Genomic DNA, 21,536 nt, shown 5'->3' with positions numbered 1-21,536 from the left:
AGCCCAATTTTGCAAGAACACTAGAAGCTGACAAAAGCTTGTATTGCTGTTGAAAAAAAAAGCCAATAATTATGTATTCATATGCATATTTGGCAGCTCCTCCTACATCTTGGCAAAAACAAATGCATTTGTAAGTGTTAAAGTAGTGTTCTTTTACCTGTTTACATATGGTTAGCAGCTTCACACATTGTCTTAATGAACCTAATATGTCATGCAAAGATTCCCTGACAATTATGGAAGAAAACAAAAAACCTAAAACATCATGGAAAAGCTGGGAATCGTCGCCAAGCTGACTCCAAAAATCATGGCAAAGAATTTTGCACAGTCACGACCGCTGGTTTCCCAAAAATCTCCAAACGTTGCCAAACAATTTGAAACGGAAAACCAAAGTTCAGTGCGTTTCTACATCTGGAACCTCATGAATTGCAGATGATTTCGCCTAAGAATAAGACGCGCGAGATCTGGATGTTTCACACGTTCCCTAGCGCCAAGGACACCTGCTTAGATTTGAGGACAAACATGGCAGAACTGCATTAAATGGCGAGTTTATTGCATCATTGCGTGTCTGCTGGCGTTTGAGTGGAGCTAATGAATTCATCCACTTTAAAAGGCAGCGGACTTGGCCTCTGTTTCTTTTGTGTAAGCATAATGGTGCAAGAAACCAACTATCGAAAGGCTTTAGTGCCTGTACTTTTTATTCCATCTCGTGAAACCCGGATAAAGGCCTCAAAAACTGCCAGCAGATTAACTAGCTGCCAGAAACATGTTCCTGAATCAAATTGATAGAATTAGATTCCATCGAATCACATTAGCTTTTGTTTCTCTAGTCCCTACTGATCCTCGCATGGAAATAAAGCAACAGACAGTGTCTTGCTGCAATGTTTATTGTTTTCTTGGCGCGGGACTTTATGATGTAGTATTTTATAGTTTGTTGGGGGTTTTTTTCCCCCTCAATAATTGTTTTTTTTGCGCTTTGAGTTTGAGATCGATAGATACACCCAAACCTATGGGCCCCAGAGACCCTCACAGAGAGAGACAGACGGAGGTGAGCTGCTTTTATGACAGCTGGAAGAGCGTTTGCTGTATGGTTTGGATTTGTTGGGGTTTTATGTATACATTGAACTTGCTGTTACCTCTAGTCATGGGGGAACAAGCTGTAGATTTATGTTATGAGTAATTTAAACAATGATTTCAGAACTATGTTCTTCAGTCATTCACTCACACACAGTTCACAATCACCAGAAAGATTAGTTAGTACTATCTATCTATCTATCTATCTATCTATCTATCTATCTATCTATCTATCTATCTATCTATCTATCGTTCTATCTACAGTATCTATCTATCGTTCTATCTATCGTTCTATCTATCTATCTATCTATCTATCCATCTATCCATCTATCCATCTATCTATCGTTCTTTGGTCTTGTATTTCTATCGGTCTGTCACTCACGTGAGTGTGTTCACCACATGCATAATCTCATTTCTCATTATTCAGTACTCTCTCTCTCTCTCTCTCTCTCTCTCTCTCTCTCTCTCTCTCTCCCGTCGTCCTATCACCCTTCTTTCTCTCTCTCCCCCCCTCCCATCCTACCTCGTTATCCTCAAACTGAGGCGCACGCAGTCCGTTCTGTCCGTACAGTCACACACACACACACACACACACACACCTGCGGGAGGAGCTGCGCTGCGGAGCGGAGCGGAGCGCTGCGGGGCTTGAGACCGGCTTCGCTCACACTCAACTTGGGCATCATCATCATCGGCGCTGGCGGATAGCGGATCTGCTCGGGACTACATCCAGCCACGATGTCCGACTTTATTTTGGCATTTCTGAGCATGTCGGGATTAATTCTGCTGGTTAAAACACTGACAGTGGCTGGGGCTGAGCAAGGTAAGACATACCAAACTCGTATTTATTTATTATTTATTTGCATGTATTAATATGTTATTGTTAAAGTATTAATAAGTATCACATTTGTTTAATATTAAAATAAAACTTTTGTGTATGTTGGGAAGTATCTATCTATCTATCTATCTATCTATCTATCTATCTATCTATCTATCTATCTATCTATCTATCTATCTATCTATCTATCTATCTATCTATCGCTTACTAGCTCTCTTTATTTATCTTTTTTTTACTTATTATTATATAACTTGACATGTAACAGAGAGAGCGCCTGGCTGACTGACTAAATCAATAACCAGTTAAGTGACTTCCTTACTTGTAGAAGTTGTAGTTGAAGAAAACAGCTTTTAACCATTTGTTAAAGTTGTCTTTATCCTGTATAGCGTGTGTTTCTTTACCTTTCAAACTTAGACTCTTAAAAATAAAGGTTCTTGATGGTTCGTACACCCTTTTTAAAAAAAAAAATCAAGGACCTTCTTTCATGCCCTTGAGGACCACTTGATTCTTTGGAGATGACAAAACTGCTTGTGGCTGCATGATACAACTGAGTTTTTTTTGGTTTCAGGTTTCTGGAGAACCCCAGAAAGGCACATTTTGGATGTCTACCTTGTTTAAAACACCTTCATTAGATCATTAATAGGGGCTCCAAGACCTGACCTAGGGTGTGTCGGATAAAGGAAACTTGCAAAATTCAGTTCTAAGACTAGACATAGCATCCAAGTTTGAAAGAATTGAGGAAATAAAGTTCTTTGTGGAACTTAGAGGCTGTAAACCTAATTTTCGGTCACCTTTATTTGTAACAGTAGATGGTTTAACTGGGGTATGAGTGTCATTTTTCATAAAAGCATCTGCTACTGACTCCCTGATGGCTTTTTAAATGCAGTGTCATCTTTGTGTTATTAGTAATAATGCAGTGCGTATGTGTTACACTGATCCATCAGATGTGACTTAGAACTGGGTTTAAATGGCAGAGCTGCATTTACAGCACAACCATGAACGGTTTATTAGGTTAATAGCAAATGCAACCGAATGATTCATCATTTAATGGCATTATGGATACCTAAAACTGCCAAAATTACCTTGATTAGGCGCTTTATGAACCCTTGTGTTTAGTTTGACATACCAGATGACGATTGTAATATCTTCGAAAACATGAAATGTCAAAATTGACACTTGATATCTATCAAACGTCCTCCATGAGAAATGATACAAAATGGATTTCCGTCTGCTACGTTTCTCTAATTAACAAACACACTGTAAAAATGCCAACTGGCCACGAATCTGATACGTTTTTGCCTGATTTGTGAGCTACAATGCTTTAGAATCTGAATAATGGATTTTGGTTGGGGTTTTTATACATAAAAAGCTCAACAGACCACAAGGATTGGTTTGTAAATGAAAATAGATATTCTGTCCATGTTGAAATGGACATTTCATGTGGGGTTTGTTACAAAGGGATGGTGTGTTACCAAGTTTATCAAGCAGACATTCAATAAACCATTGACAAAATGTGGTTACCCTAAACAAATCAAGCAGCTCCCTAAGGGTTGCATTATGGCGAACCGAAAACACAAATGGCCTATAGACTGAATACTTAGTGTGGTAAATGTGTGTCTGTCAGTGTAATGTCGGCTAGATATTTTCTTTCGGGTGATATATCAATCTGTCGGATGGAAATATGTCATGTTATTAACACTAGAGCAGAAGTTTGCGTTCCATTTTCGATACATAATGTGATTTTGACCTTTATGGCATTGTGCTTGTTTTTGTAAGAGTTTATCTTCAGCTAAACTGCTTCATTGTTTGAATGCAATTTCGCAACATGGCTGACAGGAACTAGATTTCTTATAAATGGAATCAGGTGGCGTTGTGTTTCAGGTGTTACTTTTGGCTCCGATTCCTCTCTGTGTGATTCTGGAAACAATCTTTGGCTAAAAAAAGTTGTAAATTGATGTAAAGAATGACGATTTTGGAATCAGGTTTGTGGGTGATATCAATCTGAACTGCTGGGCTGGTTATGAATGCAGTTTTCTTGGGATAGGCAGTTGTTAAATGTCAGTGCTGCATAAAATTTTTCGTATTGGTTCAAGACTTGACTCATGACTCAGTTGTGAAAGACGTGTTGGCTTGAGAAATGCTCTCCTCTCGCGCTTGGATTCTGTTTTGGCAGTGTGGATCTATTTACTGCAGTTCGGTCATGGTTTTATAATCCATTACTGAAGTGAATTCATCCTTATTTTTATTAATGTTCATTAAGTTTTGGGTGTTTAGCTTCATTTAACAGATCTTAAAATGACCACAATTTAATGTGAAGTTGGACGAGTTGTTTTTGAGAACACATTGTTAGCACATGTGCCTTAGGGTCAGGACTGAATATTTATCATTAGGATGTAGCGTTTAATGTTTTTCAAAATAGACAGTTCGTAACTTAAAAGCAGCTGCAGTATTAGACGACACTGGATGTGGTACCAAAAGATTTTTTTGATGTGACGTCAAGGGTATTTGTACATAATTCACTTAATAATGATATTTAATCATGTATTATTGATACATTTATATGGATCAGTATCAAAATATACTGTATAGTAATGAACTGCAATATTTATGTCTGTAATAGTATAGTATAGCTTAATTTCAAATGATTTAATTCAAGAAATAAAATGTTTTAAAAATTAAGAATTTGTACGGTTTTTACTAAATAATTATATTTAATCAATTTTAGTTGTTAAAATTATTTATGTGAATCAATATCACAATATATAGTAAGAAACGGTAATATTTACCTGTACTGAATGTGTGGATGGATGGATAGATAGATAGCTAGATAGATAAAAGTGTATTAATTAATTATCGGTAAATTATAGATTTATAGAAGGCATGAACAAATCTACTCAGTGTCTTGAATCAATCCATTAAAATAAATGAAAATGACTGTTTGAACCGTGAAAAATCAAATCTAACACTGTTTTTGCTTCTAAGATGCTCTTAAACATCTAAAAAAAAATTTAAAAAATACAGTGTTGCTTAATTTTGTATTGGCAGCATCACACTGCAAGCATTCAATATGTCGTCCAGCTTGAGTGTGTGTGTGTGTGTGTGTGTTTTGTTCATGGTCATCTTAAGTAGCTGAACTTTGGGTTGTGCAGCCTGAGGGTCTCCTACAGTACTGTCAGTCAATTCAGCTGCCAGCTCTTCCAGGATCCTCTTCAGCCTGCGTTCATGCACCTACTGAAAGCTATGCCTGATGTTTATTCCCTCTTCTCTGTTTCTGTCTAGTTTGTTATTGTGTTTCTTGCAGAACGAAGTTTAAAAACAGGTGCGAAGCAATAGATCGCATGATATAGAATGAAACACATTTCCCATTCCTCAAACAGTCATGCATAATTTCACAGTATCGTTTATATTTAGGACGTATGAACAAATGCCAGGCTCACCTGTCGATGATGCAATCCTCCAGTTTCTCAAGTCAGATTGACATTAAAATCATTCAGATGTGGACTCAAGAACCAAGATGTCAAGAACCATGTGTGTCTCCTTTTCTTTGAAATCTTTGGTTACAAGTTCTAGGCTATATTTTTTACTATTAATAAAACCTTACGTTTAATAAAATAGTAATAAAGTGTGTCCCTTTGTTTTTATTATTATTATTATTATTATTATTATTTATTCTAAATCACAGTCCTGATAAAACAAACAACACTAAATCTTTAATTTATTAATTAATAGGAAATAAAACTTTCCCAACTAAGGAATATTAAGTTTTTTTTTTTTCATTTAATACATTGGACATCCATTAAATAATAACAATTTACCAGAACAGTTTATTTATATCTTTTATCTTTTATATTTATTTAATGTGATGATCTAATGATAGAAAATCACAAATTCATTTTAAACTGTATTTACACTGCGTTTGTCTGAAACCTTGAAACCTTGGTAACAGTGTTGCAATCTTTCTTTCTTTTTTTAATTTAATATTGGAATAAATCAGTAAATAATTTCTAAACATCTACATTTTATAATTATTTAATGTGTCATGCTAGAGAATTGCAAATTCACTAGTATGTTTTAAACTGTATTTAAACATGTCTTAAACTTGAAAAATCTTTTGTTATATAATTTTAACATCTTTAATCATTTTATTTTATATTTATTTAATGTTTATTGCTAGACAAATGCGAAAAATATATTTATTTACACAAAAAAATGCTGGGTTGTGTCAACCCAACTTTAGGTCAAATATGGACTAACCTAACCGTTTGGTTACATTTTTTAATTAAATTTTAATTTATATTTAAATAGTCCATATTTGACCCAAAGTTGGGTTAAAACAACCCAGCATTTTTTTATGTCTGAAATTTTACAAAAATATTTATACATACACACCCATGAACTAATTTAAAAACATCTAAATAATATATTTATTTAATGTGTAAAGTTAGAAGATTGCAAGACCATAAATATGTTTTAAAACTGTATTTAGACATGTCTGAAAAAATGCAAATCTCCATTTAAAATGAATGCAACAGCTCCATAATATTATTAATAATATTAACTAATACTAAATAATTTTTATCTTGATCTCTCAAGTTAACGCTAAGCACCTCCTTTCACAGACTCTTTGTTGACAGAAAAAAATAAAAATAAATGTTGTCCCATTTTTTGCGGAAAGTGCCAATTCATTACTGCAAATGCTCAGATTTTTCTGTTTGTGAAGGAAATTATTACTTGGCACGTGACTGGAGTATGAAAACCTTCGGTTTCAATGCTAATGGCCGATTGTAGTCTTGGAGATGGTTGCAGTTGTGCTTCTAACCCATTAGCGAGAGTAAAAATGTCTGCCTCTATCACAGAGAGTGATCCTTTGATCCTTGAGATTTATGGAGACAGACTTCAGTAAGGAGGAGTTTTAACTCGCCCCTCATGGGCGTCTTCATGCATCAGAGGATTATGTACTTCAGTAAGTTTTCACGGCTATTGCCTAATTGATATTTATGGATGTATTTCTGTTGCCTAATTTATGTCCATCATATTTCTGGATCCTTTAAAGCTACCGTATTTAGAAATTCAATGGCACGTCATACAGCTGTCCGAGAAAGCCACGGCTAATTACTCGAAATCCAGAGTCTATATTTGGATCCATATATGTGATATTTCTTTAAAGAAAGAAAGAAAAAGAAAAAGTAGGCTGCGGGCTATCCAACCACCAAATACTATATTTCATACATTTTTGCCATGATTTACATAAGACAACCACTAAAATGTAATAGAAATAAAAATAGGTTTTACCCATTTGTAAGCAAGACATTTTGAATAATTTAAAATAAAAGTTAGTATGATCAACTTATTTTATTTATATGAATAAGTAAAAGTCAGAATTAGTATTTTCTTTCATTTTTACATTAATATAAATACATTATTTCACCTATATTTTGACATATTATTTTCACAAAAGTCTATCTATCTATCACATATACAGTGGGGGAAAAAAGTATTTAGTCAGCCACCAATTGTACAAGTTATTTAGTAATTTAGTATTTTTTCTTGCTGTAATGAGAATCAGATTTGCATTTTAGTAATAATGACAATAGGATGCAAAAATAATACAAATAATGCCATAATGCACAAAAAACATAATGGTCAACATGACAGGTTTTGTGGAATATAACAAGATATAAAAGAGAGTATAGTCTACTTTTGTGTCTCTTTTAGCCATCTGTCATAAGCAGAGCTCAGAGAAAGTGGTTTTCTGGTCTCTTATGTGCTGAAATTGTCATTTGTCTGCTAAATCAATTATTCCTCTCAAGGATTGAGCCCTACATTGGGCGCCAGGTGACTTTGGCGTAACAAAGTGTCTCTGCACTGTTGCACCTTACGTGTTGTACTTGAATTTGTTGTTTTCACTATGGCAATGTGAGCTCGTTGTTGATGACAGAGATGGAGACCAGTGTTTATCGAAGTGCATTTGTTGTTGTCGTGTTCCCATGAAAGCATTTTTGCCTTTGTTTGTGCCCTTTGGACGTAATGCTTCTGTAGGATAAAATGTGTAGAAAGCAAAGCAGGCCAGAGACTACAAGAGCTGCAAAAAGCAAAGGACACACAGTCCTACTTCCATACCTGCATTTACACTTGACTCCCACACTCGCGCACAACTCCAACGCGTTTCGCTTACTCTTGATAACATTCCTTACTTTCTCTGGTCTGATACCTTTGGCTGTCAAGTATGCCATGAATATTGAAGTGATGAAATGAAAGCAGATGTTTGGAGGGGAGACAGCGTGGTCCATACTTGTATGAAGCATCTTTATGCTGGATGATTCTCAAAGGCGAAAGTGCTGTGATGTGATGCTTTTAACTCGGAGAAGAACAACAGGGGGTCTTTTAAATTCAGATCAGCACTGTCACTACTTCTGCACAGACACAAATGCGCTCAAACACACTCATATGCAGCTGTTAATGCGCGCAGACACACACCGGTTTTGTTGCATGCTTGGTTTGGTTTCGTTCAAATGTCATCATATTGGTTCAGACAAAAATTCAGTTTCTGCTATTATTTATTTAATCTCAGGTAATTCCAAACCTGTAGGTTTCTTGCATTTGTCTGTGGAACAAAAATTCAGAACTTTTGAGCAATGTTCACGGTGCTCTTTTGTGGTCTGTATGAGTTTATATTCCAAGTCTTCAGAAGGCATATAATAGCTTTGTGCAAGGAAACACAAGAAACTTTGTTTTAGTTTTTTTTATTGAAAATCTACCTTGAAATGTAATGTTTGTGTTCACATGCAGATTAAAACGTGTTTGCCAGGTTTGATTGCATTGGTTGAGCTTAAGTGCACATTCTTGCACCAATTATGCTTAACGCAACGATATATTGTTTTGTCTGGTGGAGATTATAAAGTTAAAAAAAAAACTGATTGACAATTTTTGGCTTTTTTTTTTTTTCAGTGTTTTTTTTCATTTCTTGTGCACATATCTGTTTTCACATCAAAACTGAAAGTAATCTATGATTGATGCAAACATGTTTTCTTGTAGTGTTGTTTCTTGTATTGCTGGTTTGTGAGTGAATGCTACACGCAAGTTCAAATGTGTAGTCAAGAATGAGATTTGAGGCCTGCAGCTCGAAATACAGTTCGCACATTTTACAGACCGCTTTTATGATTGTTTTTTTTTTTTAAACATACACATTCGTTTTTACAAAACTGCTAGACATTTTTTTTGCTATTGCACAAACATTTGTACTGACAATCTAATGTCTTTTTCAGTGGTTGTATGTCTTGCGTGCATATCTGTGAACATTTTTACTTCAAAACTGAAAGAGAAGCTCATGGAAACATGGCCATTGATGCCAAGACACCACTGGTTCTCAGTTGGTTTTCAAGTGAACACTAAATGTGACCCTGGACCACAAAACCAGTCATAATGGTAAATTTTTTTTAAATTGAGATTTATACATCAGCTGAAAGCTGAATAAATAAGATTTCCTTTGATGTATGTTTTTTAGGATAGGATAATATTTGGCCGAGATACAACTATTTGAAAATCTGGAATCTGAGGGAGCAAAAAAATCTAAATATATTCAGTTGTCCAAATGAAGTTCTTAGCTATGCATATTACTAATCGAAAATTAAGTTTTGATATATTTAGGGTAGGAAATATACAAAATATCTTCATGGAACATGATTTTTACTTAATATCCTTATGATTTTTGGCATAAAAGAAAAATCGATAATTTTGACCCATACGATGTTTCTTTTGGCTATTGCTAAAAATATACCCAAGCGGCTTAAGACTGGTTTTGTGCTCCAGGGTCACAAATGGCAGTTCAGATGTGTAGAATTAAAAATGAGATTTGACATTTGAGACTTGCACCTCGAAATATAGCATACGTGTTGTACGCAGGGGTTTAATCTTATTTTTATAGTTTTGATAGCGTTTTATTGTTCATGTAAATTTTTCAGTTGATTTGTGAGTAATCGCTACACTCCAGTTCAAATGTGTAGAATTAAGAATGAGATTTGACACTTGCAAGCCTGAAATATAGTGCACAAATATAGTGCATCCTGCTTTTATTATAGTTTATTTTATTATACAGATCATTAGATTTTATAGTGAAGTTAACAAAACCGCTAGACTTTTTCTTCCCGCTTTTTTTTGCAATTGCTCATCTTTACCGACAATATGACATTTTTCAGTGTTTGCATTTCTCATGTAAATATCTGTGGATGTTTTGGCATCAAAACTGAAGGAGAAATGGAATTATTAAAAAAAAATTGTTTTGATAGTTTGCGTATTTTTGTGCATATAAATGCCCATTGATACTAAAACGTCATTGTTTCTCAATTGGTTTGTGAGTGAATGCTACATGCCAATTCAAATGTATAGAATTGTGAATGAGTGTGTCTTTTATTGCCATTTTTTATTTTACACATTATTATTATTTAGACTGAAATTAAGGTTTCAGATTGTTCAAACAGCATTTTTGGAAAGTGTATCAGTGTTTCACTTATTTTAAGTCACCATACCAATAGTCTCAGATGTCACGCCCACAGACTGTTGGCTGAATGTCTGATGCATAGGCTACGGCACACAAAATTGAAACACTTCAGGAGTTTCGAAGTTGTCATTGGATTGGTTGAATTATACAGGATTTCCAGGAGATGTGTGTGTCGTGTTCTTTAACGTTCCGCCTGGAAACAAAGATGCCATGACGCCATAACCCCCTCATATTAGAAGAAAGCCGTTGTGTTTACAACTGTGACAATGAGTGCTTATCAGGATCAACTAAACGCTGGATTTTCAGAAATATGTGAACTATTTAAAGTTCACGGCATAGACTCTTTAAAATACGTTCAAGAGTTTTACACACCGGTCTGTTATTGTGGGGACATTTCCACGCCCCAAAACGTGACGCGGCACAAAACGAAACGCGATTGGTTGCTTTATCTGTCAGTCATATGCCTCTTGGGCGGTCCTTGGCCAATCAAAGTGGCCAAGATACCCGGACCTTCTGCTGTCAGTCTGAAAGTCTGGCTACCCAAGACTACCATACGAATGGCAAATTACGAATACTACGAAATAAGAATGTATTTTAGCATTAAATGTATACATGTCACCATTTTTCTTGAAGGTTTATTCTGTTTTCCCAGGCAGAGCAATGTTGTCAAGTGAGGTTTTAGTTCACGTTCAAATATTACTGTTAATCTACAGTATATCTTGAGGATGCTTATATGAAGGCACTCAGAATATGAGATGAGAAAAGTCTTCAGGGAGAGCTGTTGGCTGGTTAAATAAGAAAAATCACAAACTTAACATTGATTTATTGACTCCACATCAGTCCGATGTAGCAGATCACATGGAGCAGATTTCAGCCTTTATTTAGAGATCATTTATTGACGAATTACACATTCAATATTCTGCAAGAAGCAAGTTTCGCATTATGGAAATTAGAGCGAAAAAAGCCCAGCATGCATTTAATAATTTCAAATGTTTTTATGCGAGTAAGTGTGAGTGAGTCTGTATCCAGCAGGTTAAAATGGTCTGACAGTCCCACGCTCGGTTCTCTGAATGCGCTTGGGTGGTTTCCTATCGTAAGTCTTTCACGTTCAGTAGCAGAGACCAAAACAACAACTCAGCCTGACTAATAAAGACACAGCTCTATTGACTATAAACCAAGGGGCTATAAATCCTATAAACACTTAATAGACTCCGTTATAGATCCCCAACCACGTCTGCAGTGCTCGCTCGCGCCAAATGACAAAACAAGACTTTGTACAGGAGAATTTCTCAAACTCAAAAAGCAAAAAGGCAAATCTTTCAGGAATCAGTAGTTAGTTTAGGAGTGAATTCAGTTTTGCCATGGTATTTTCAGTGACAAAATCTGCAATCCATGTGTGACGAGAGGGGCGGGGCCGAGAGCCGTGGGAACGGAGCGAGGCCGGTGGAGTAAGTGAAAATGCACGACACCTGCGGCACTCACTGGTCTCGAGTCCCACGGAGGAGCTCCGGAAGGATAAAAGGAGGAGTAACAACAGTGCAAGACAAGAGAGGACCAGGCCTGGATTTTATTTTGTGTTTTGGTTCTGTTTGTGCGCGGCAGTCGTCCTTGAGGGGCTGTCGTGCTGTTTTGTGTTTATTTTATAATTAAATTATTGTTTGAATGTTCGCCGGTTCCCGCCTCCTTCTTCCCTATCTATGAACTGTGTTACACCATGGTTTAACCATTGTCTGAATGTACCATAATAGTCCTGCAAGTTCAATTTTTACTGTAAAACACAGTCATTCTCATTTTATTTAATTTTGGTATTTTATTTGTCATGCACATTATTTGTGTACGCATGTATGTCATTGATTTTGACACCATTTTTAATTTAATTTTAACTTTTATTTTAGTGTCATGCATGCACATACTGTATTTATTTATACTTTTATTTTATTTTAATTTAAACCTTTATTTATGTGTCGTGCAGATACATACTGTTATTTTTATTTATTTATTGCAATTTAGTTGTGTACAGTTTTTTACTATTTTATGTTAAATTATTTTACATTTATTTGCAGCAATTTAATGTTGTTATAGAATTTTATTGTTTTTTTGTTATTTTGTTTTAATGTGTCATGCATGTGCATATTGTATTTATTTATATTTATTAGCAATTTAATGTCATGCACTTTTATACTGTTTTATTTTATAATTTTGTTTTACTTTATTTTAATGTGTCATATGCATGCACATACTGTTATTATTATTTGTTTTGCTTGCAGCAATTTAATGGTGTTCTCTTTTAGACTTTTTAGTTTCATTTTATTTTACCTTCATTTTATTTAATTTGTCATATGTACATACATACTGCTGTAGAGATTCGTCTAACTAAAAATATTCAATATTATATTATTTGTATAATATTATAAATAATATAATGCTGTAAAGTGCTACAAATATTACTGCAACATTATTTGTGCCAGTTGTTATATATGTTAGATATAGAAATCATATTTATATTGAATTCCTCCATGTTTTTCTTCGTTTTCTATTTGAGTCTAGGATGAATTCTCGTTGACTTGTTTGGTGACAGACTGTTTTGAATTTGAATCAGATGCCTTGAAAAACCATTACGCTCAATAATTACCTTCCCCGTGCCGTTCAGCTTCTACCCACTGACGTGCAAAATGATGACAGTGATGTATTACTGTATTTTCTGAACATTAGCACATGTAGTTTTTCCCTGAACTGTTATTACGTTAAAAGAAACAGGTGGATGACCTGAGAATTTGTTTCATTCGTATCAGAATCAGTACAGCGTTCAGAATTACAGAACGAATCAGCTGATGACGTTTGGATCCAGACTCTGTATTTCTCGCCTATGACAGTATTGCTGTGACAAATACTGTATTGTTTTTACCTTTACAGCATGGTATCAGACAGGCCTTGTCACTTCTAGCGATAGCAGTGGCATTAGCAGTAGCATTGTATAACAAGGCCGCTGTACCGAGAGAAAACTGAACACAAAATCTCACTCTGCGCCCCAGTGATACGTCTATATTACCTTTGCTGATCCTCTAACAAGCTTACCGGACATGTTTGACCCGCTGGACTCCTTCAGTTCAATATCAGAATATAAAATCACTGTACTTTGAACTCTAGCTTTTAGAAATATGTGTCAAGCCATCTCATATTATAGCAATATTTGGTATTTAAGTAGCTTATATAAATATATGATAGCATCATAACTCTTTATGTGGGATACTTATGCAAAGAATCACCTGGCACTGCAACAAATTTGCTACTCTACATATCTGACAGCTGGTTCTTCAATTAGTGTCTCAGTTCATTTCATTTATTTGTTTGTTTTTTTGTAATATAAACTTAAAGGGTTAGTTCAGCCAAAAATGAAAATTAGCCCATAAATTACTCACTCTCAAGTCATCCTAGGTGTATATGACTTTCTTCTTTTAGACAAATCCAGTCGGAGTTATATTAAAAATTGTCTTTGATCTTTCAAGTTTTTTAATGGCACTCAGCGGGTGTTGCATGCTTCAGTCCAAAAGAAGTTAAATAAAAAGCGCCCATCCATTAAAAAAAGTGTCTCACACGGCTCCGGGGGGTGAACAAAGGCTTGCTGTAGCGAATCGATGCGTTTTTGTAAGAAAAATATCCATATTCAAAACGTAATAATCACTTTAATGTAGTTAGCGCTCACTGTTGTACACTGGAAGCAGTTCCGGGGGAATGACGTATGAGGTCAATGCTGCGCATGCGCCAGTGAGTCTCGTGAAAACCAACGTTTGTTAACAGGAGCAAAGGAAGCAAAGTTTCCTTACTTTAGCAAAGGAAAACCAGTCTCCTCCCTGCTTATATCGAAATCCTCCGACATTCTTCTTTACAAATCCTCGTTTTGTACTTCTAATAAGTGACCGTTGTTTTGTTTTTGTTTTTGTTTTGTTTTGTTTTGGTACAGTCCATCCTGCTGTAACGAGCTCAATAATTTAAAGCGGTAGTGTGCACTTAGAATAAACAGGCGATATCGTCTGCTGGTGTGAATGCTAATATAGTTATCTGTATAGTTATCGTTCTTGGTGTGAACGGGGCTTTACTTGTTTATTTGGTTACACTTTACTTGAAGGGTTGTGCATAAGACTGACATGACACCTTCATAATCATGACATGACACATGTCATGAATATGAAGGTTTTTTATGCATGTTTATGACAACTGTCATTAAGTGTCATTCGCTCAGTTATGTAATTTTTAATTCAAAGATGACATTGTTTGAGATGTCTTTGTTATGGCCTATGGTTAGGGGTAAGGGTAGGGGTAGGGTTAGGTTAGGGTTAGGTCAAATAATGTCATATTTGCATTAAAAATTACATAACTGAGCGAATGACACTTAATGACAGTTGTCATAAACATGCATAAAACCTCATTCATATTCATGACATGTGTCATGTCATGATTATGAAGGTGTCATGTCAGTCTTATGCACACCCCTTCAAGTAAAGTGTTACCGTTTATTTATTTATTTATAGTGATTTAATATAATGCACTTCTTTACTATTTTATTTGTTACCCTTTTTTAATTGTAATTAATGTGTCAGAAATTTAGTTAGTTAGTTTTTATTGATTTAATGTCATGGTCTTGCATACCGTTTATTTTATTTCATTTTAATGTGTCATATGCACTCACATCATTGTTTGTTTGTTTATTTATTTATTTAAAGCAATGTGTCACGAATCCGGTCCACGAACTTTCCTATTCATTGACTCTCGCACTACACACTGTTGCACATCACCCCGGACTACATTTCCCATCATGCATTGCACTGATTGCACTCAGCACGAATTGCACACACCTGTTTACACTGATTGCACCCAGCTGTTTCATAATGTCATGCACTTGTATGTTGTTTTATTTTTATGTTTTTATAATATTTGTTTTAACCTACTTTGTATTTTAATTTAATGGGTCATGCACTTAGATACTGTCTGTATTTAATAATTTAATTATTAAATTTTTTTAAATGGAGAAATAAATAAATGTATCTATTTTGAGCAATTTAATGCCATGGACATTTTAATTTTATTTTTTAATGTGTCTTGCACTTACATACTGTTATTTGTTTGTTTGTTTACTTCTTTATCTATCACAAGCATAGACTTTGCATAATAAAGGTGCAATGGGTTGTTGCCAGTCTGTGTGTTTGTGCTGTCTGATAAAAAAAAGGTAACTAGACATAAATATAGAATAAAAGTAATGTTACTTATCTGACTTGAACACCACTTCATATCCCAAAATGCACAGAAACACATGCAGAGCGACCTGAGGTGAAGTTAAGCTCAAAGCTACATCTGTGAGAAACTTCTCTGTGTAACAGTATTTCTAGTCTCTGACCTTTGCATTTGCAGCCTAAACCACCAGTTGAGAACCTCAGCTTGTTCCTTTCCACTGCTTGAACCACAAGTACCATTCAGACTCCTTGTATTGTTGTATTCAGCTGTACATGCTAAGTTAAGAGCCGTAATCCATCTCGAGGGGCTTCGAGACAAAGGTGATAGATATTATCATCTGAAAACTCCCTTTAGACTTAATCTGATAAATAGCACATTCATAACACACCATCGATCGACTGTTTACGCTGGCAGGAGTGCAGAATCGATGTGCGAGAGCTTTGCGCTAATGTCCTTGTGAACTGACAGGACGGCACCGTGTCGCTTTCCACCGTCTTTGTTGAATCTCTCAGAGGTCGGACATGGAAGCTGTCGAGAACCGAAATGTGCTTATTTTAGCGATGTATCGTTGGTGATAAAAATGCAGCGCACGTGTCTAGGATGATACATTATAATCAGAAGAGTATTGACTGAATTATTGCAGGAACAACCAACTCCTGGCCGGTTTTCCCACAATGCCTGAGTGATAATTGGATTTGGAGGTTGAAGTATTTTTAATTATGCTTGTTCGGTTTGAAGTAAGGCTAATGCTTATATTTTATTGCTCAATGTAAATTTATAAACGACGGTCAGTGCACATTTATTTAGCCGGTTTATTGATAGACATCTTTTGTGGCTTTCTTAATGGTGCTGTAAAACCACCGTCTTTAGAATAAGTGCTACATTACGAACCTGTAAGTATATCAGCGTGAACTCAATTAATATGTCACCTCCATGCTTGCTCTTAGCCAAACTTTTCACCGTTAAGTGAACTCGTCGGCTTATTTTTGTTAAAATCAGATTAGAATGACTCCAAGATCAAATGATTTCTCATTCCTACCGGAATAATGAGGCCAGTCTTTGCTGTTTAAAGAACAGGTTACCCAAAAGTGTGACTTTCTTCCGTTGAACACAAAAGGAGAAAGTTTGAAGAATGTGCTGGTTGCTCTTTTACATGTTGTAATGAGTACGGACAGAAGCTTTCTGGCTTGAAAAAAATAATAGAAAAATAGTATGACTCACACACTCATCTGAATCATACAGTAGCTTTGTAGAATGTGTAATTCAAATATAAATATTTATAAAAAATTGTGTATACAAATATTTGAAGATTAAAATTTAATATTTTTAAACTATATTTCATATTTATATAATATAAATTTCTTTAATATACAGTATATATAATACTTGAAAGTATTTTAATAGTCAATATATGTTAATTAAATATTTACATATTATAATTTGTAATAATGTAGTACTATATTACATGTAACAATGTAATAATAAAATCTTTTTTATAATGTATTTATAACGTATGAATTAATTGTATTAAATAATTTTCGGGATGTGAAAGCATCCAACATGTAAGAAGCAGCCCCACAGTTTTCTTATTCCGATTTGTTCATGATTCAGACTTTGCTATTTTTCTCAATAACAACTTAAATTTTGATCCATTTTTCATGCAACACTATCGTACGGACGATTTGAAATTTGATGTGTTAAATTTGAACCTTTATTAAATGTAAAACACAATGTAGAATATTAAATATTTGAAAAAAATTTGATTATTTTCATGTATTCCGTTTTATTTTGATAATTTAAAAATATACAGGTTTTATTTTTAGTTAATTTAAAAATATATATTAAAAATTGTATAATTATTAGGAATGCACAATATTGGAATTTTGCCGATATCCGATATGCCGATAATTTTCAACTAATTTTGGCATATCAATGCCTATACAGATATATAATTATTTTTAATTTTGGTTAGTTTTTAAAAATAACTTATTTGTTAGAATTAAATAAACAATAATAAAGTTATTTTATAATGCCAGTACATTGAAGATTTGAAAATAACTATAAATAAACAATATATTAATCACTGCATTTTTTTTTCAGAAAGATGCAGTGGTAACCTTACAGGGCTCTACAGTGTGACCATTTCAGTCGCACACAATGTAGAATATTAAATATTTGAAAAAAATTTGATTATTTTCATGTATTGCGTTTTATTTTGATAATTTAAAAATATACAGGTTTTATTTTTAGTTAATTTAAAAATATATATTAAAAATGTTATAATTATTAGGAATGCACAATATTGGATTTTTGCCGATATCCGATATGCCGATAATTTTCAACTAATTTTGGCATATCAATGCCTATACAGATATATAATTATTTTTAATTTTGGTTAGTTTTTAAAAATAACTTATTTGTTAGAATTAAATAAACAATAATGAAGTTCTTTTATAATGACAGTGCATTGAGGATTTGAAAATAACTATAAATAAACTATATTCAGTCGCTGCATCCCCCCCCCCCCCCTTTGTTTAAAAATATATAACACATTACACATTAATGAATAAATCAGTATATGTAAAATTATTTAAAGTGTCATGTTTGTGATTTTTTTTTCATGTAAGCTTCTGACCTTTAAATCAAAACATACTCATGGCACGAATGTTTGCATATTTGTGTTGCTCACTGTAAGCGTTAATGAAGACGAACGACCAAGGGATGTTTTCAAGCCGACTGCCGGCTGCAAACTAAACTGGAGTTATGTGTCAGAGTTATGTGTGTGTTACACTTCAAACAGAGTAGCTGCTGAAAGCCTCCTGTTTATTTATTTATCAATTCATTTTATTCTGAGCGTCTCTCAAGTACTGATGGCTGTATTTTTGTATCCGTCAGCAAAATCAGATGCTGTCCGTGGTGCTGAAAGATCGTTCCCAAACATAAACCTCCATCCAGCGTCTCTGATATCCACATGTCAGCTGCGTGTTTACAAGACACATTTGCTGCTGCTTGTTTATCGTCTGGGTCTGTATGGAGCTCTGGTTTTTCTCCTAGCTGATGGTAATAGTATTGACACTGCCTCAGGCTGTTTATCTCACACATCATTTGCATCCCAGCTAAATTAAATGGGAACAAATGATCTTGTCAGCTCGTCACATTTGAAATTTCCCTTTATACTCCTGTCAAGGTAGACTTAGAAACTTAAAACAGTGCATTGACGGCTCAATTCTGCAGTCAAATCCTCCAAAAATGGCCCCAATTCACTTCCATTGTAAGCACACATTTCTGCATTTAAATCCATCAAAAGTAGGTCCAATTGACCTTCGTTGTATAAGTGCCTGGAGGTTTTAAATGAAGAAATGTGAAGCTTATAATTATAAAAGCACTTACAATAATTATTCTGTATTATTTGAGCTGTAAAGCTTTATTAAATCATTATTTTTTACAGTGGTTTTAAGGTGTACAGCGTTGCGTTGTCATGGCAACAAAGTACAATTGAAACTTATCTAATATGAAATAGTATGCAAAAATCTGTCTCTGTGTGTGTATTATACCACATCATATATGATTTTATAAGATTTATTATTATTATTAAATTATTTTCATATTAATTTGATTGAAATATATGATAAATTATGCAAACCTAAAATTTTGTGTAGAAACATGAAACTGAAATAGAAAATAAAAATGATGCATTATATAAAAATTATAATGATAAAATATAAAATTATAATTATAAAATTATAAAAATAATAATTAACAAATATTCGTTACATTGTAATTATATGCACAATGGCAAGCAACAATAATAATCATAATAATAATAATGTTATTATATTATTATAGTACGATTTGTGTATATTATTATTATTATTATATTTGCATAATATATATTATTATTATATAGTACTATTTGCATTATATATGTGTTCTGAAATATTGACATTAATAAATTCTTTGAATATTATTTCTATTAAAATATATTAGAAAGTGTGTAAACTTTGTATTGCATGCCATAATCTTTCAATAATACCATGCATATATTAAAATAATTTAACTTCACTTGTACTAAACCCAGAATATATTTAAAGAATGAATAATAAAAATAATAGTAATAATATAAATTCTTTGAATATTCATTCTACTAAAATGTATTATAAACTAACGTGAACTTTTGTGTATGGGAACACGAAACTAAAATAATAATAAAAAAAAGGAATTATAAAAAAATGTGAATGTTTTGTAAATACATGGCATATGAATATGTTAATCTCAAATGTTAATCTGTGATGTGAATACATTAATATCAAAGTACTCCAATTTATACTGAACCCAGAAAATTCTGATCCCCCACAATGCACTAGCTCTGGACCGTAGTTATTTGTGGTCTGGATTGCATACGTGATTCTTCTCCAGTTGTTTTCTCTGATGAAAAGTCTACATGTTGTTGCAGGTTATTGTGCAGAGGGGGTTCAAAGTTACCGGGCCGTATGAAGGACACTCCAACTTTCACAAACCAATTTCACCTCTGCTTTTCCCCCCTTTTTAGCAAGAGTTCGCAACCTGTGTATTTACAGACGACTGGAACTAGCACACAAGTCTCACGGAGCGCTTCTCGAGACCATAATTGGCTCCTGAAATGCGCAATGCAGCAAAAGTAAGTTCACCTAAGAGCCCCAAGTGCACCTGAACCAATGTGGGACGTACGAGTGTGCCGTTGGGCTATTTATGCAACCCGTTTGCAGGTGCGTCCCAAGTCCGTGTCCGATAGGAGCTTGCTGACTCTTGTGCTAATAGATGCACATAAACTCTGATTCCTGCATTATTAAGACCCTTTTAGAGCTTTTAAACAATGCAATTCAGAGTGCGTCGGGTTGCAATTCGTTAGACCTTCTGACGTCGCAGGGTCGTATTTCATCCCACAACACGCGTTGAATATGAATGCGGTAGGTGAAGTGGATCTTCTGGTGTTTGAGCAACAGAAAGCATCATTTTGTCCACCGCTGAAGGCCCCAGAAAGACGAAACGACCCTATTGTCCTTACGTTTTAATTAGGCGTACTAAAAGTACAGGAGATAATGGATCCGTGTGTTCCCAAGAACACTCGAAAGCGCCGTTATGGGTCTTACGCAACGACTATCACTCCATCCGCGGCCCTTAACGTGTGCATTAGCGAGCTGAGTGCCACCCAGCGGGGCCATATCATCACTGACCCGCTGAACCCACGGACGGTTAAGTGACTGCGGCCTGGCGATGGTTGAAAAAGCTTCTACTCCAGTTGTTCATAATGGTTGTGGATATTATGATGGCAAGGATTATGTCCGGCAAGGGTGAGGTGGTTTTCCCACAGGAGGCGGATGAGGTTCGCTTCTTGGCTGTATAAATAAGGACAGGCTTTTATTGATGTCTCTGGGGATTGGAATGGTTTTTGCAGATGGAGTAGGTACTTGAGTGTCTTGTGCAATTCATAAAACTGTCCATTTGAAAAGCTGATCAGTTTTCTGGTCTTTTGGGTGTATGGTTGTGCATTTTGAGTCGAGAGTCCGATAAAAATGCTCTGTGAGATGCTGGAAATGATTATACAGAGAAAACAGGAAGATGTACTGTATTGAAAATTTTTATTTTTATTTTTTTAAGAAATTCTTTGCATTTTGCTAAATGAATTTATAAATATGAATGTTTTTTACTACTAAAATATATGATAAATTATTTTATTACATTATTTGAATAATAATTATATTCAAATATGTCATTAATTATATCGATTATATTTATAGAATGAAAAATGAAAGCAATATTAAAGTTTTAGGAAAATGAATTAGCTAAATATTATTCATATAAATATTAATACTAAAATACATAAATTATATGTATATATATATATATATATATATATATATATAT

At 34.3% G+C, this 21,536-nt stretch overlaps 1 protein-coding gene across 1 annotated transcript in view; it reads left to right on the top strand.

Annotated features, from left to right (window-relative positions):
• The first annotated feature begins 1,649 nt into the window (after positions 1–1,649).
• lrp1ba (low density lipoprotein receptor-related protein 1Ba) overlaps positions 1,650–21,536 on the top strand; it is a 286,420-nt gene continuing 266,533 nt past the window's right edge. Inside the window, exon 1 of the mRNA XM_016292960.1 lies at positions 1,650–1,891. Within this exon, the coding sequence (XP_016148446.1) occupies positions 1,807–1,891 (85 nt within the window). The 5' untranslated portion in view covers positions 1,650–1,806. The remainder of the gene's footprint in view (positions 1,892–21,536) is intronic.

This window comes from Sinocyclocheilus grahami, unplaced genomic scaffold (assembly GCF_001515645.1).
Source record: "Sinocyclocheilus grahami isolate Dianchi unplaced genomic scaffold, SAMN03320097.WGS_v1.1 scaffold295.1, whole genome shotgun sequence".
Taxonomy (NCBI): Eukaryota; Metazoa; Chordata; class Actinopteri; order Cypriniformes; family Cyprinidae; genus Sinocyclocheilus; species Sinocyclocheilus grahami.
The sequence above is the reverse complement of the archived record's forward strand: the minus strand, read 5'-3'. Positions and strand labels throughout refer to the sequence as shown.